General features: G+C 43.7%; 1 protein-coding gene across 1 annotated transcript; it reads left to right on the forward strand.

Annotated features, from left to right (window-relative positions):
• Nucleotides 1-6,091: 6,091 nt before the first annotated feature.
• On the forward strand, nt 6,092-10,908 carry c1h22orf39 (chromosome 1 C22orf39 homolog). The gene is made up of 3 exons (XM_072498208.1): nt 6,092-6,178; nt 6,646-6,813; nt 10,467-10,908. The coding sequence occupies exons 1-3, from the start codon at nt 6,155-6,157 to the stop codon at nt 10,590-10,592; spliced, it is 318 nt and encodes a 105-aa protein (XP_072354309.1). The 5' UTR covers nt 6,092-6,154; the 3' UTR covers nt 10,593-10,908.
• The last annotated feature ends 992 nt before the right edge of the window (nt 10,909-11,900 follow it).

Raw genomic sequence — 11,900 nt, forward strand, 5'->3', positions numbered from 1 at the left:
CCTGATTCAACAAAACAATCTTTTGTTACTGTCAAAAACGCCCTGGCTACCGCCCCAGCACTAGGACGACCTATGTATGACAGACCCTTTCAGTTGTACGTTAATGTTCTTGATGAATGTGCCACTGGTGTTCTTACACAAGAACACGGTGACCGGCGTCGCCCGGTCGCCTACTATTCTACGAAATTGAATCCTGTAGCTTGCGGTCTACCTCCCTGCACCCAAATTCTTACGGCTGTCCATTTGTTAGCACAGGCAGCCTCTAATGTGACCCTTCACCAGCCAGTACAAGTGCATACCTCGCACTCTATTGTGGCTCTCCTAACGTCTCAGCAAACCCAGCATCTGACACAAGAACGCTTGAGCCGCTATGAGGTTTCACTATTGCAAAACCCCTACCTCTCTTTTCATTACTGTTCTACCTTAAATCCTGCTGTGTTCCTCGATCAGCCCCCCGGTTACCTTGCGAACCCGCCACACGATTGTTTGCTTCGGAATCACTTCCTTACCGCCTCGCCCGGATTTAATGGACCGGCCTATTGATAATCCAGATCTAATTTTTTATGTTGATGGCAGTTCCTCCATTTCTGTCACTGGCATCCCACAGTCGGGATATGCCGTGGTAACCGACACTGACGTGCAGGAAGCAGCAGCCTTCCAGACCCCTGTCTCTGCACAAAAAGCTGAGCTATTCGCCCTTACTCAAGCATGTATTTTGGCCACAGATAAAAGTACTAATGTTTACACTGATTCTAGGTATGCCTTTGGCGTGACCCACGATTTTGGCCGCCTCTGGCAACAGCGAGGCTTTCTCACTTCTGCGGGAGCTCCCATTCAAAATGCTGTTTGGGTTAAAAATCTCGATGCTCTTCAGCTTCCCCATAAATTGGCAATTATTAAATGTGCAGCGCACACAAAGGGGACATTCCTGTTCAATTAGGAAATGCCCGTGCTGATTCAGCTGCTAAGGTTGCTGCTATATCAGCCTCTCTGATTGTTCCCAGCGGGGCTAATCAGGCTCTAAACCAGGTACCTGCATTAGGAACGAATGGCATGCCAGAGATAACTGAAGTTCAAAATTTATAGAGGGATGCCTCTGACTCCGAGCGCACACTATGGAAGTCAATGGGGTGTTCACACTCCTTGACACGAGACCTCTGGCTTACTCCCGTTGGTCAAGTTTGTATTCCGAATTCTATATTGCCGGTACTTCTTGATTGTTTGCATTCTTGTACCCATCTTGGCAAGGAGGGAATGGTACAGCGACTCCTAAAATCTTGGTGGCACCCAGATTTGAATACAGCAGCGCAAATGTGGCTGGATCGATGCGTCATTTGCATGAAACATAATAAGGGTAAAGGCATTAAATGCTCGCCAGGAACCACTCCCTTGCCAGATGGCCCTTTTGCCTGTATACAGCTTGATTTTATCGAATTGCCAAAAGCTCAGTGCTATAAATATTGTTTAGTAATAATCAATGTGTTTAGTAAATGGATTGAAGCCTTCCCCACCACTAATTGTACGGCACATACGGTGGTGAAGTTGTTGTTAACGGAAGTCATTCCTCGTTTTGGGGTACCCAAAATGGTGAGCTGACAATGGACCACATTTTGTGGCTCGGATCAATACTGAATTGTGCGAAGCACTCGTAATTAAACAGCAACTCCACTGCGCGTATCACCCGCAGGCAGCAGGAATTGTGGAAAGAGCCAACAGGACTTTAAGAGAAAAATTATCTAAATTAACTGAAAAAACTGGGTTAAATTGGCTAAAAATATTACCCTTGGCACTGTTTCATATGCAAGTGACTCCACATTCGCGGACCGGACTGTCAGCTGCAGAGATAGTCTATGGTCGGCCAATGAGGGCTCCCTGGGATGCCCATGAAAAACCCCTAGAGGGAGTAGACCTCCATGTGATGGGGGAACAAATGCAGAACCATTTAAAGCAAATAACACTTTCCCTGAAGTTTCTCCACTCACAGGTGAAACAGGCACATCTCCCAGTAATGGCAGGGACAGCCGTCCCTCGATATCCAGTGATCAAACCCGGAGACCACGTGTTGGTGAAAAACTGGGACAGAAAGAAACTAGGACAACGCTGGAGCGGACCCTTCCTCGTACTGCTGACTACACCGACGTCCGTCAAGCTTGAAGGACGTTCAAGTTGGATACATCTATCCGATTGCAAAAAGATAGTCTCCAACCCAGACGAGAACACAGGATGAAGATCTTCAGTATAATTTTTGGACTCTCTGGACTATTTAGCCTTAATGGCCACTTGGGAGTAAAAAAACGAACTAAACGAGACCTGCCTTCCAATACCTATTTATATATGTCATATCTTTACGCCGAAAAATTGAATGTAAGCAAGTGTTGGGTTTGTACCCACATCCCCGTCCATTCGAGGGAAGGAATACCTCTCCAATCCTTCCCCTTTCATATCGCAGAGACGGTTGAATGGATTTTACGACAAAATCAAATAGGGAGCAGGGGAGATAGGGGGGATATGGAAATATGGAGATCTGCTGGCTATGACATGACTAAATCTTCAGCTTCGTATCAACCTACCTATAATCATGCCTTGACTCCACACTCCCTCACTATCCACTCGTATAATGTTTAAAATTCCATGTGTTTTAATAAATCAGGGAAAGGGAAGTTAATGGGGCAAAGTAGGTGCAACCTTACAGTTGACTGGCAAGGACCAGTACCAGGCATATCCAGCAAGAGCATGTTCAACTGTGATTGGTCCAGAGTGTGGAATATAACCTCTAACAGTTCATGGGGACAGACATCCCCAATCCCCTGGATGACATTAGCTGATGATTTTACGGCCTATAATGGAACCTATTTCATATGCGGCACTAAAGCATTTCCGTGGCTCCCCATTGATTGGACAGGATCCTGCTTTTTGGGATATGTCGTACTTCAAATGCGTCACCTACCCACCCTTAAGCACTCCCCCTTGCAAGCAAAAAGGACTATTTCTAAAATGGAACAGTTCTTTATGATGGCCTTTCCCTTGTATGGAACGGGCAAGGCAGCCAACGAACTGATCAACATGGCCTCAGCATTGGAACAACTGGCGAACATAACGGCAGCAGAAGCCAGGGAAACTGGACAGGCACTGGCTGAGGTCTCAGCTGAGCTAGTGGCTGTACGGACCGTGGCATTACAAAATCGACTGGTTTGGATTACCAGGGAGGAACGTGCGCTATCGTAAGTCAGGAGTGCTGTACTTATATTCCAGATGGCTCTGAAAATATCACTAACCTGGCCGAGAATATTAAGAGACAGGCTGCTCAAATTCAAGAGATTGGCAGTGAATTTCATGACTATAACCCGCCGGGTTGGCTAGGGTGGTTGGGTCACGGATTATTTGACTGGATCTTTAAGGCCTTCATGCTGTTACTACTTCTGTTAGTAGGGATAGGATTGCTTGGTTGCTTGTGTAAATGCATTTTCAATCGAGTCATGGATATACCTATTTAACTAGTTGTCATGATATGACAAAAGGAGGGAATGTGATATGGTACGAATAAAGTAATGGCATGATGGGAAAACTGGTCAATGGGAAGACTGGTCAAAATATTTGATACAATGTAAGAAATGCTGCCCTAACCATTTCAGACCCCTGTAAGCCTAATAAGGCTGACTCTGCATAACTTGAAGTATGAATAAGATCAGAGAAGGTCAAGCCATTCCAAAATACCGGACCTCGGCAACTCCTGATAAGACTAACTCGTCATAACCCAGGGCCGTAGGAATAAGACAAGATAGGGGCAGCACGGTAGCATTGTGGATAGCACAATTGCTTCACAGCTCCAGGGTCCCAGGTTCGATTCCGGCTTGGGTCACTGCCTGTGCGGAGTCTGCACATCCTCCCCGTGTGAGCGTGGGTTTCCTCCGGGTGCTCCGGTTTCCTCCCACAGTCCAAAGATGTGCAGGTTAGGTGGATTGGCCATGATAAATTGCCCTTAGTGTCCAAAATTGCCCTTAGTGTTGGGTGGGGTTACTGAGTTATGGGGATAGGGTGGAGGTGTTGACCTTGGGGTAGGGTGCTCAAGGGTGCAAGAGCTGGTGCAGACTTGATGGGCCGAATGGCCTCCTTCTGCACTGTAAATTCTATAAGGTCAGGAAGAAATAAGTCTCCTCCGACCTCTCAATGTTCCCTCCAAGGACAAGATAATGATATGAGTGATGCGACAAAGAGCCCAATAAGGTCAGTAGGCATTGCTTCCGTTTCTACTTCCGATCGAATTCCTGACTAAGCTGTAGTCACGCAATCTTGATTATGATAATGTATAAATACTGAACTGATATTCTGTAAAAGCGCGGACTTGAGAAGGAATCAGCAGTTTCACTAACTGCTCTCTGACCTCAAGTTTCAGCCATTACTGCATGCAGTCTCTTCATAAATAAAGCCTTATTATTTTGTCTCAACGAGCGTTGTTGAATCTTTCTACTACAGAAGCAGGAAAATATTGACGACAACACTCTGTGTAAAAAACGTGCCTCGTACATCTCCTCTAAACCTTGCCCCTCGCACCTTAAACCTATGCCTCCTAGTAATTGACCCCTCTACCCTGGGAAAAAGTCTCTGACTATCCACTCTGTCCATGCCCCTCATAATTTTGTAGACCTCTATCAGGTCGCTCCTCAACCTCCTTCGTTCCAGTGAGAACAAACCAAGTTTATTCAACCTCTCCTCATAGCTAATGCCCTCCATACCAGGCAACATCCTGGTAAATCTCTCCTGCACCCTCTCTAAAGCCTCCACATCCTTCTGGTAGTGCGGCGACCAGAATTGAACACTACTCCAAATGTGGCCTAAGGTTCTATACAGCAGCAACATGACTTGCCAATTTTTATACTCAATGCCTCAGCCATTGAAGGCAAGCATGCCGTATGCCTTCTTCACTACCTTCTCCACTTGTGTTGCTCCTTTCAGTGACCTGTGGACCTGTACACCTAGAACTCTCTGACTGTCAATACTCGAGGGTTCTACCATTCACTGTATATTCCCTACCTGTATTAGACCTTCCAAAATGCATTACCTCACATTTGTCCAGATTAAACTCCATCTGCCATCTCTCCGCCCAAGTCTTCAAACAATCTAAATCCTGCTGTATCCTCTGATAGTCCTCCGCTATCCGCAATTCCACTAACCTTTGTGTCGTCCGTAAACTTACTAATCAGACCAGTTACATTTTCCTCCAAATCATTTATATATACTACGAACAGCAAAGGTCCCAGCAGTGATCCCTGCGGAACACCAATAGTATAAGCCCGCCAATCAGAAAAGCACCCGTCCATTGCGACTCTCTGCCTTGTATGACCCAGCCAGCTCTGTATCCTGCGTAACTATCCAGATAAGGTGGAACTGCCCGAGGTCTCCGACTCTAATTCAGAGTCAGAGGCTTTTGCGGGGGTCCTAGGGAACAAGAGAATTGTCCATCAGAAGTTCAAACATTCCAGTCGTTCGCATGGTGTCAGTGCATCGGGACTTCTTCAGGGTCCATAAACAAATTTTGAAAATGCTGGACAATCTCAACAGGTCTGACAGCAACTGTGAAAATTGCTTGTCACAAGTAGGCTTCAAATGAAGTTACTGTGAAAAGCCCCTAGTCGCCACATTCCAGCACTTGTTCAGGGAGGCTGGTACCGGAATTGAACCGTGCTGCGGGCCTGCCTTGATCTGCTTTAAAAGCCAGCTCTTTAGCCCTGTGCTAAACCACCCTGTTGTGGAGAGATAACAGAGCTAACGTTTCGAGTCTGGATACCAGCTTTTGTCAAAGCTAGAGAGGACTGGAAATAGGATGAGGTTTATACTGTTGTATATAATAAAGCCATAGCGAGCGTTGTAGTAAACAGTTCCGTTCAACACTCCATTACCCTGGCTGAACGTTGAGACGTCACAATAGGAGAAGCCCCATCCTTGCGCTGATTGGCTGTTTTAGTCTTATTGGTCAATATGCGACAACTTATTTCACGCCGATTGGTCAGATTTATTCCCGGGGGGCGGTCCCTCAGAAACATTGAACGTTGATTGGTTATCTTACTATAAATTAGCATAGAGGGCGCGGAAAGCTGACAGGTTCCACAGTGATTGGCTGCGACCGATATCTTTTACAAGGCTGCGGTCATACAGGATGGCGGACGACGGATCGTGGAGGGTGAGTGAGGGCCTGGTTAGTGGCAAGGGCACCCGCGCTGGGTAGCAGAATAGTCGTAGCTTTAGATTCTGATTCACAAGGAAGTGGATAGAAGTTTCTGGCGTTTGGTTTATTATTGAACATTCAGTGCATAGGTCAAGTGACCTGATTCCTCGACACGACAAGTTACTGGAACAAACGTGCTCCCATCTGATTGAATTCTGCTTTAGAATTTGGGAAGTTCTTTTGCGCACCACTGAAACTGGACAGGATGGAAATTATAAGACGAACTATATAATTTTAGCTGTGGTGAAATGCTGCTCGCTGTGTTAGCACAGCGTACTGGGTTCTGTTGTGTGTGGTTGAGCAGTCACTTTTAATATTCTTACGAAAGTCGGTTGGAATAAATCTCTGATGTAATTTTGCAGAAGGGTGTTTCACAAGTGTTGTGTTCTGCCAAAGTCTCGCTGACCATCTTGTCATTACAGCCTCCTCGGGTATGCGATGATTACCGCAGTGAATGGAAGCACTGCCGAAGTCTGGGGAATCTCTTTCATCACTACTACACATATGGAGAGTTGCCCTCGTGTAAACAGTGGAAGAAAGATTACAAGAGTTGTATGGAATGGGAAAAGCTTAAATCTAACGAGGCTAAGGTGGGATTTGTGAAAACACGCTGCTTTATTGCCAAATAACACTGATAACTTCCAGAAGCATTGTTATTAAGTTATTCTTTGACTTTGTTCTCCCTTTCTGAAGGTAGTGACTTGTGATCCATACATGTGTAGAAGGATTTGCAGCCGTCCAGTTTAAATAACTATTCTCAATATGTAAACCTTAGCAATGGGTGTTTCTATTGGAGGCTTCATTGTTCAGACCAGACTCCTTATCTCCTGTTGTTTAAATATACATGTCAGTAGGGAGGCACTGAAAGTTGTTTACAGAATGGGATTGTTTGCCTCTCTAGATTGGGACTGTTGGCAAGGAGGTTTTATAGATCGTTGTATTAACTACTGAAATGTAGTTCCAGCTACCCAAAATAATTCCCATTGTTGCAGAATAATTATGTGATTAGTATATAACATGTTAAAACAACCTTGCATTTATTTGGCACTTTCAGGAAAACCCAACACCACTTGCAGCCAACAAAATGCTTTTGGAGTTTGCTTACTGTTGTAATATAGGACACATGGCAGCCAATTTGCACACTGCAATTAAATGGGGAGGCAATGGCATAGTGATATTGTCACTGGATTAGTAGTCCAGAGACCCAGGATAATGCTCTGGGGACCTGGGTTTGAATACTATCAAGGTAGATGGTGATATTTGAATCTGTTAAAAATCTGGAACAATCACGAAACACAGAATATAGGAGCAGGAGTATTATTGTTTTTAAAAAAAACAACCCACAACTGGTTCAGTGATGTCCTTTTTAGGAAAGGAAATCTGCTATCTTTACCCTCTGAAATGGCCTAGCAAGCCATTCGATTCAAGGGCAATTAGGGATGAACAACAGCTGCTGGCCCAGCCAATGATGCCCACATCTCATGAATGAATAAGAAAATCCAGATAGTCTGCTTTTGTTTGAAGAGTTTAACAGTTACCAAACGAAGCCAACTGGAGAATTGCCATATGCTCCGAATACTACTTTTAAAAGATTAAAGTGGAGATAAAGTACATAACCATGATTTGTAGTCCCTTGTGTTTAAAAGGTTGAGGACTGAGGTCTTGAAAATGCCCAAGCATTTCAACAATATAAATACAAAGCCTCTGTTTCATCTGGTATCGAACCCAGAGCAAAAGGACTTCATATTAAAATTAGAGATTGCACATTTTAGGATTGAGATCATGAAGCAGATTTTGTAAAAGAAAGGGATTGGAAATATGAAATTCAATAAGGCTGTTAATTGGATGCAAGCTGTGGAACAATGGCAGGTAAATGGAATGGAGGAGCAGACCAGCCATGACCCTGCTGAATGAGTGGAACAGGGTTGCAAGGCTGATAATTGGTTACAGAATGTGAATACAGAATAAAATCTTCAGTGAAGATGTGATTTGAGGCTTTCACCCCAGAGTGAATATGTGGACCAGACATCAGCAAAAGCAGTTGACGTTTCACTTTTATTTAAAAAAAAAAAAGAAGTTCTGGATAAGAAGCATAAGTGAGGGTCATTTGAGATAGAAATGAATGGAAATGATCAAATTTTCTTTGGAATATGTTGCTCCATGATATTGGAGACTGAATCATGTTTCAGAACTCGCATGTTATCAAGATAGTGCTAATCTGAGAACTGTCAAGTGCCAGGGAATGAAAATGTCTACCAAGAGAAAATCTAACCATTTTCCCTTGATATTCAACATCATTTCCATCATTTAAGGGGCAGCATGATAGCACAAGTGGATAGCACTGTGGCTTCACAGCGCTAGAGTCCCAGGTTCCCACTGTCTGTGCGGAGTCTGCACATTCTCCCCGTGTCTGCGTGGGTTTTCTCCAGGTGCTCCGGTTTCCTCCCACAGTCCAAAGATGTGCAGGTTAGGTGAATTGGCCATGTTAAATTGCCCTGAGGAGGATATTGGGTTACGGGGATAGGGTGGGTGAGGTCGGTGCAGACTCGATGGGCCGAATGGCCTCCTTCTGCACTGTATATTCTATGTTCAAATCCGGCCCCGGGTCACTGTCCTTGTGGAGTTTGCACATTCTCCCTGTGTCTGTGTGGGTCTCACCCCCACAACCCAAAGGTGTGCAGAGTAGGCCAGGCTAAATTGCCCCTTAATTTGGGGAAAAAAAATGAATTGGGTGCTTTAAATTTATTTTTAAAAAAGGATCATTACCATCACTGAATCTCCCTTTATCAACATTCTGGACAGTACCAATGACAAGAAAATTAACTACATTAGCGCATAAATAGTATGGCTACAAGAACAGGTCAGAGGCAGGGATGGGCAATAAATATTGGCATCGATATTGACGTCCCAAGAACAAATATAAAACAAGAAAATTAATTTGACATGCCTGTCACCAGAGGTATAATGAAGATTAGGGGAACAGAAATTGTGTTTGGACCTAACTCTTGGTTTCAGTTGATTCTAATTTTATTTGTAAATCTAGGAGGGAGATTTTTTTTTTTTATGTGCTTTGCCATCATAGTTTGTCCTCTGAATCCTGATTTCACAGAATTGTTACAGCACAGAAGGAGGCTGTTTGGCCCATGTCTGCATCGGCTCTCCAAATGATCCAATTCCTTTGTGCAGGATTATGGGGAGAAGAATGGCACTTACTTTCTTTTCAGATAACGGTCTAATTCCCTTTTGAATGTTTTGACTGAACCTGCCTCCACCACACTTCAGGCAGTGCATTCCAGACCGTAACCACTTGCTGCCAGAAAAAATATTTTCTCAAAGCTTTTGCCAATGAAATTAAATCTATGCCCTCTCATTGTGCATACTTTTACGAGTGGGAACTGTTTCCCCCGATCTACTCTGTCCAGGCTCCTCATGGTTTTGATACCTCTATCTTTTCCTTCTCGGCCTTCTTTTCTTCAAGAAAAACAGTCCTAAGGTCTCCAATTTATCTTCATGATTGAAGTTCCTCATTCCTGGAACCATTCTCGTGAATCTTTTCTCACTCCCATCTTCACACCTTTCCTAAAATATGGCCCCCAGAACTGGATGCAATACTCCAGCTGAGGCTGAACTAAGTGTCTTGTGCAAGTTTCACATAACCTCCTTGCTCTTAACTCCATATCCAACACTGTTTTATTAACTGCTCTTTCAACTTGTCCCGCCATCTTCAAGATTCATACACTTAAACGCACTGGTCCCACTTCTCTTTCACGTCCTTTAGAATTGTATCCTTTATTTTATATTGTTTCTCCATGTTCTTCTGCCAAAATGAATCACTTCACATTTCTCCACATTGAAGTTGTCTATGTCCCTTTGAGTTCTACACTATCCGTCTCTCCGTTCACAATGCTTAAAAGTTTCATGTCACCTGCAACCTTTGAAATAGTACCCTGTGGATTGGCATGCTAAATTGCCCCTTAATTGGAAAAAATGAATTGGGTACTCAAATTTATTTAAAAAAAAAAAAAGATCATTGCTGATCTTTTGTGGACTCAGCTCCACTTTCCCACCCGAACACCATTATTCCTTTATTCTTCATCAGCAGATGAGCCGAGATGGGGGTGATCCTCGATCGCATGAATATTTGGGTGCTCATCTGCGATCTTCTATGCAATGTGCTGCTTTCCACAGGTTTGGCTGAAGATGCTGCAAATGCGGATCTAACTAAATTGCTTTAAATTTACAGAAAGCCTTATGTGAGAGTGAGAAAAAGAGGTTAGAAGAGCAACAGAGGCACCTTCCAATCTGGGAGAGGAGGACTAATCCACCAACTGAATGGCACCTGCCCCTGAGTGATGGAAAAGGGAAATAGAGCCGATCATGCATGGTGTTACAAGCTGCTGGATAGTTGAGATATGGTGTAATATGGTCTGTGTAAGCATGTCAGCTCCTGCCTGCTGTGCATCCTGTAATAACATTTGGATAACTCAGAGCAACTTTCTCAAGAGTCCGAGGACCACCAGTTAATCTGGATTCACTTTGTGAGCAACTCTAAAAGGGATTGGTACACCTTCTGTCTTGCATCTGGTAATCAGAACGTTGATGTGTAACTGTTTCCTTGGCACACCCTGTTGCCATGTTGCATTAAAGATGTGTGTTCAATAAATAAACTGTTAGCATCTTGAAAATGCATTTTGCACCTGTCATTGTAGATACACTTGGTCAGAATGCTGTCCAAGATTGAAATGGAGATTACAAATAAGAGATTATTAAACACTGGTTAGCAGTTTGGGAGAGAACTGCTACAAAGAAAGGCACATATTTGCACTTGAAAATCAGTTTGACAAGAAGCTAACATATATCAACCCTGAATCTCATGCTGCAACTTTGCAGATCACATGAGCCTGGCAGAAATTGTGAATAGATGTTTACACTACTTTTAGAGACTTACTAATCTCCAAGTTTACAACCGGGAATTGGGAGAACCCATGCAGAAATTCAGGGCATTGACTCAAGTGGAAAGAGTCCGAGAGATACTATGAGTCAAGTTGAAGAGGAATTATGAACATTCTTTTTGTTTACCAGTAGAATATTGGAATGGTGAAACAGTGAGAAACACCCAAGTTTGTGGAATTTTTGCAGATTTGTACAGGATATTGTTTATTAAGTAAATCCCTAACACCACTCTCGGTGTAGCTATACCACATACCACAGACTGCAGAGATGGCTGCTTCATTCCCACCTTCTCGAGGGCAAGACCAAAATTTATTGCCCATAACGTCAGATCCTAAACATGAACAGCAGATGGTGCAACACAAGGTACTATTATTCCACCAACTGGTACCGCTACAAATGAGGTAACTTACATCCTGGTGACAAGTTGAAAGTCTCCTGTAATGATTCCTGGAAAAGGACAAACGTTGTTGGCACAAAGTAAATTTGCATAAAGTGACAAGTACAGCACAATACTGTACTGGAAAACAGCTCATTTCGACCAGTGAGCCCTATATTTGTATAATTAGTTTAACTGTGGAGGAATTCACATCCTTTCTATTGTGCTGACTACAGAGGTCACCAGACAACATATTGGTGTTAAAACAATACCACAAATCAGAATCCTACAGTGCAGAAGGAGGCCATTCAGCCCATCGAGTCTACACTGACCCTCTGAAAGAGCATC

The sequence above is a fragment of the Scyliorhinus torazame genome, chromosome 1 (assembly GCF_047496885.1).
Source record: "Scyliorhinus torazame isolate Kashiwa2021f chromosome 1, sScyTor2.1, whole genome shotgun sequence".
In the NCBI taxonomy this organism is placed as follows: domain Eukaryota; kingdom Metazoa; phylum Chordata; class Chondrichthyes; order Carcharhiniformes; family Scyliorhinidae; genus Scyliorhinus; species Scyliorhinus torazame.

What these genes read in the sequence shown, in the direction of transcription:
- c1h22orf39 (XM_072498208.1), top strand. Translation starts at nt 6,155, where the DNA reads ATGGCGGACGACGGATCGTGGAGG. An exon ending in CGGACGACGGATCGTGGAGG is followed by an intron (nt 6,179 to 6,645) that starts GTGAGTGAGGGC and finishes TTGTCATTACAG; the next exon opens with CCTCCTCGGGTATGCGATGA. An exon ending in TTAAATCTAACGAGGCTAAG is followed by an intron (nt 6,814 to 10,466) that starts GTGGGATTTGTG and finishes TTAAATTTACAG; the next exon opens with AAAGCCTTATGTGAGAGTGA.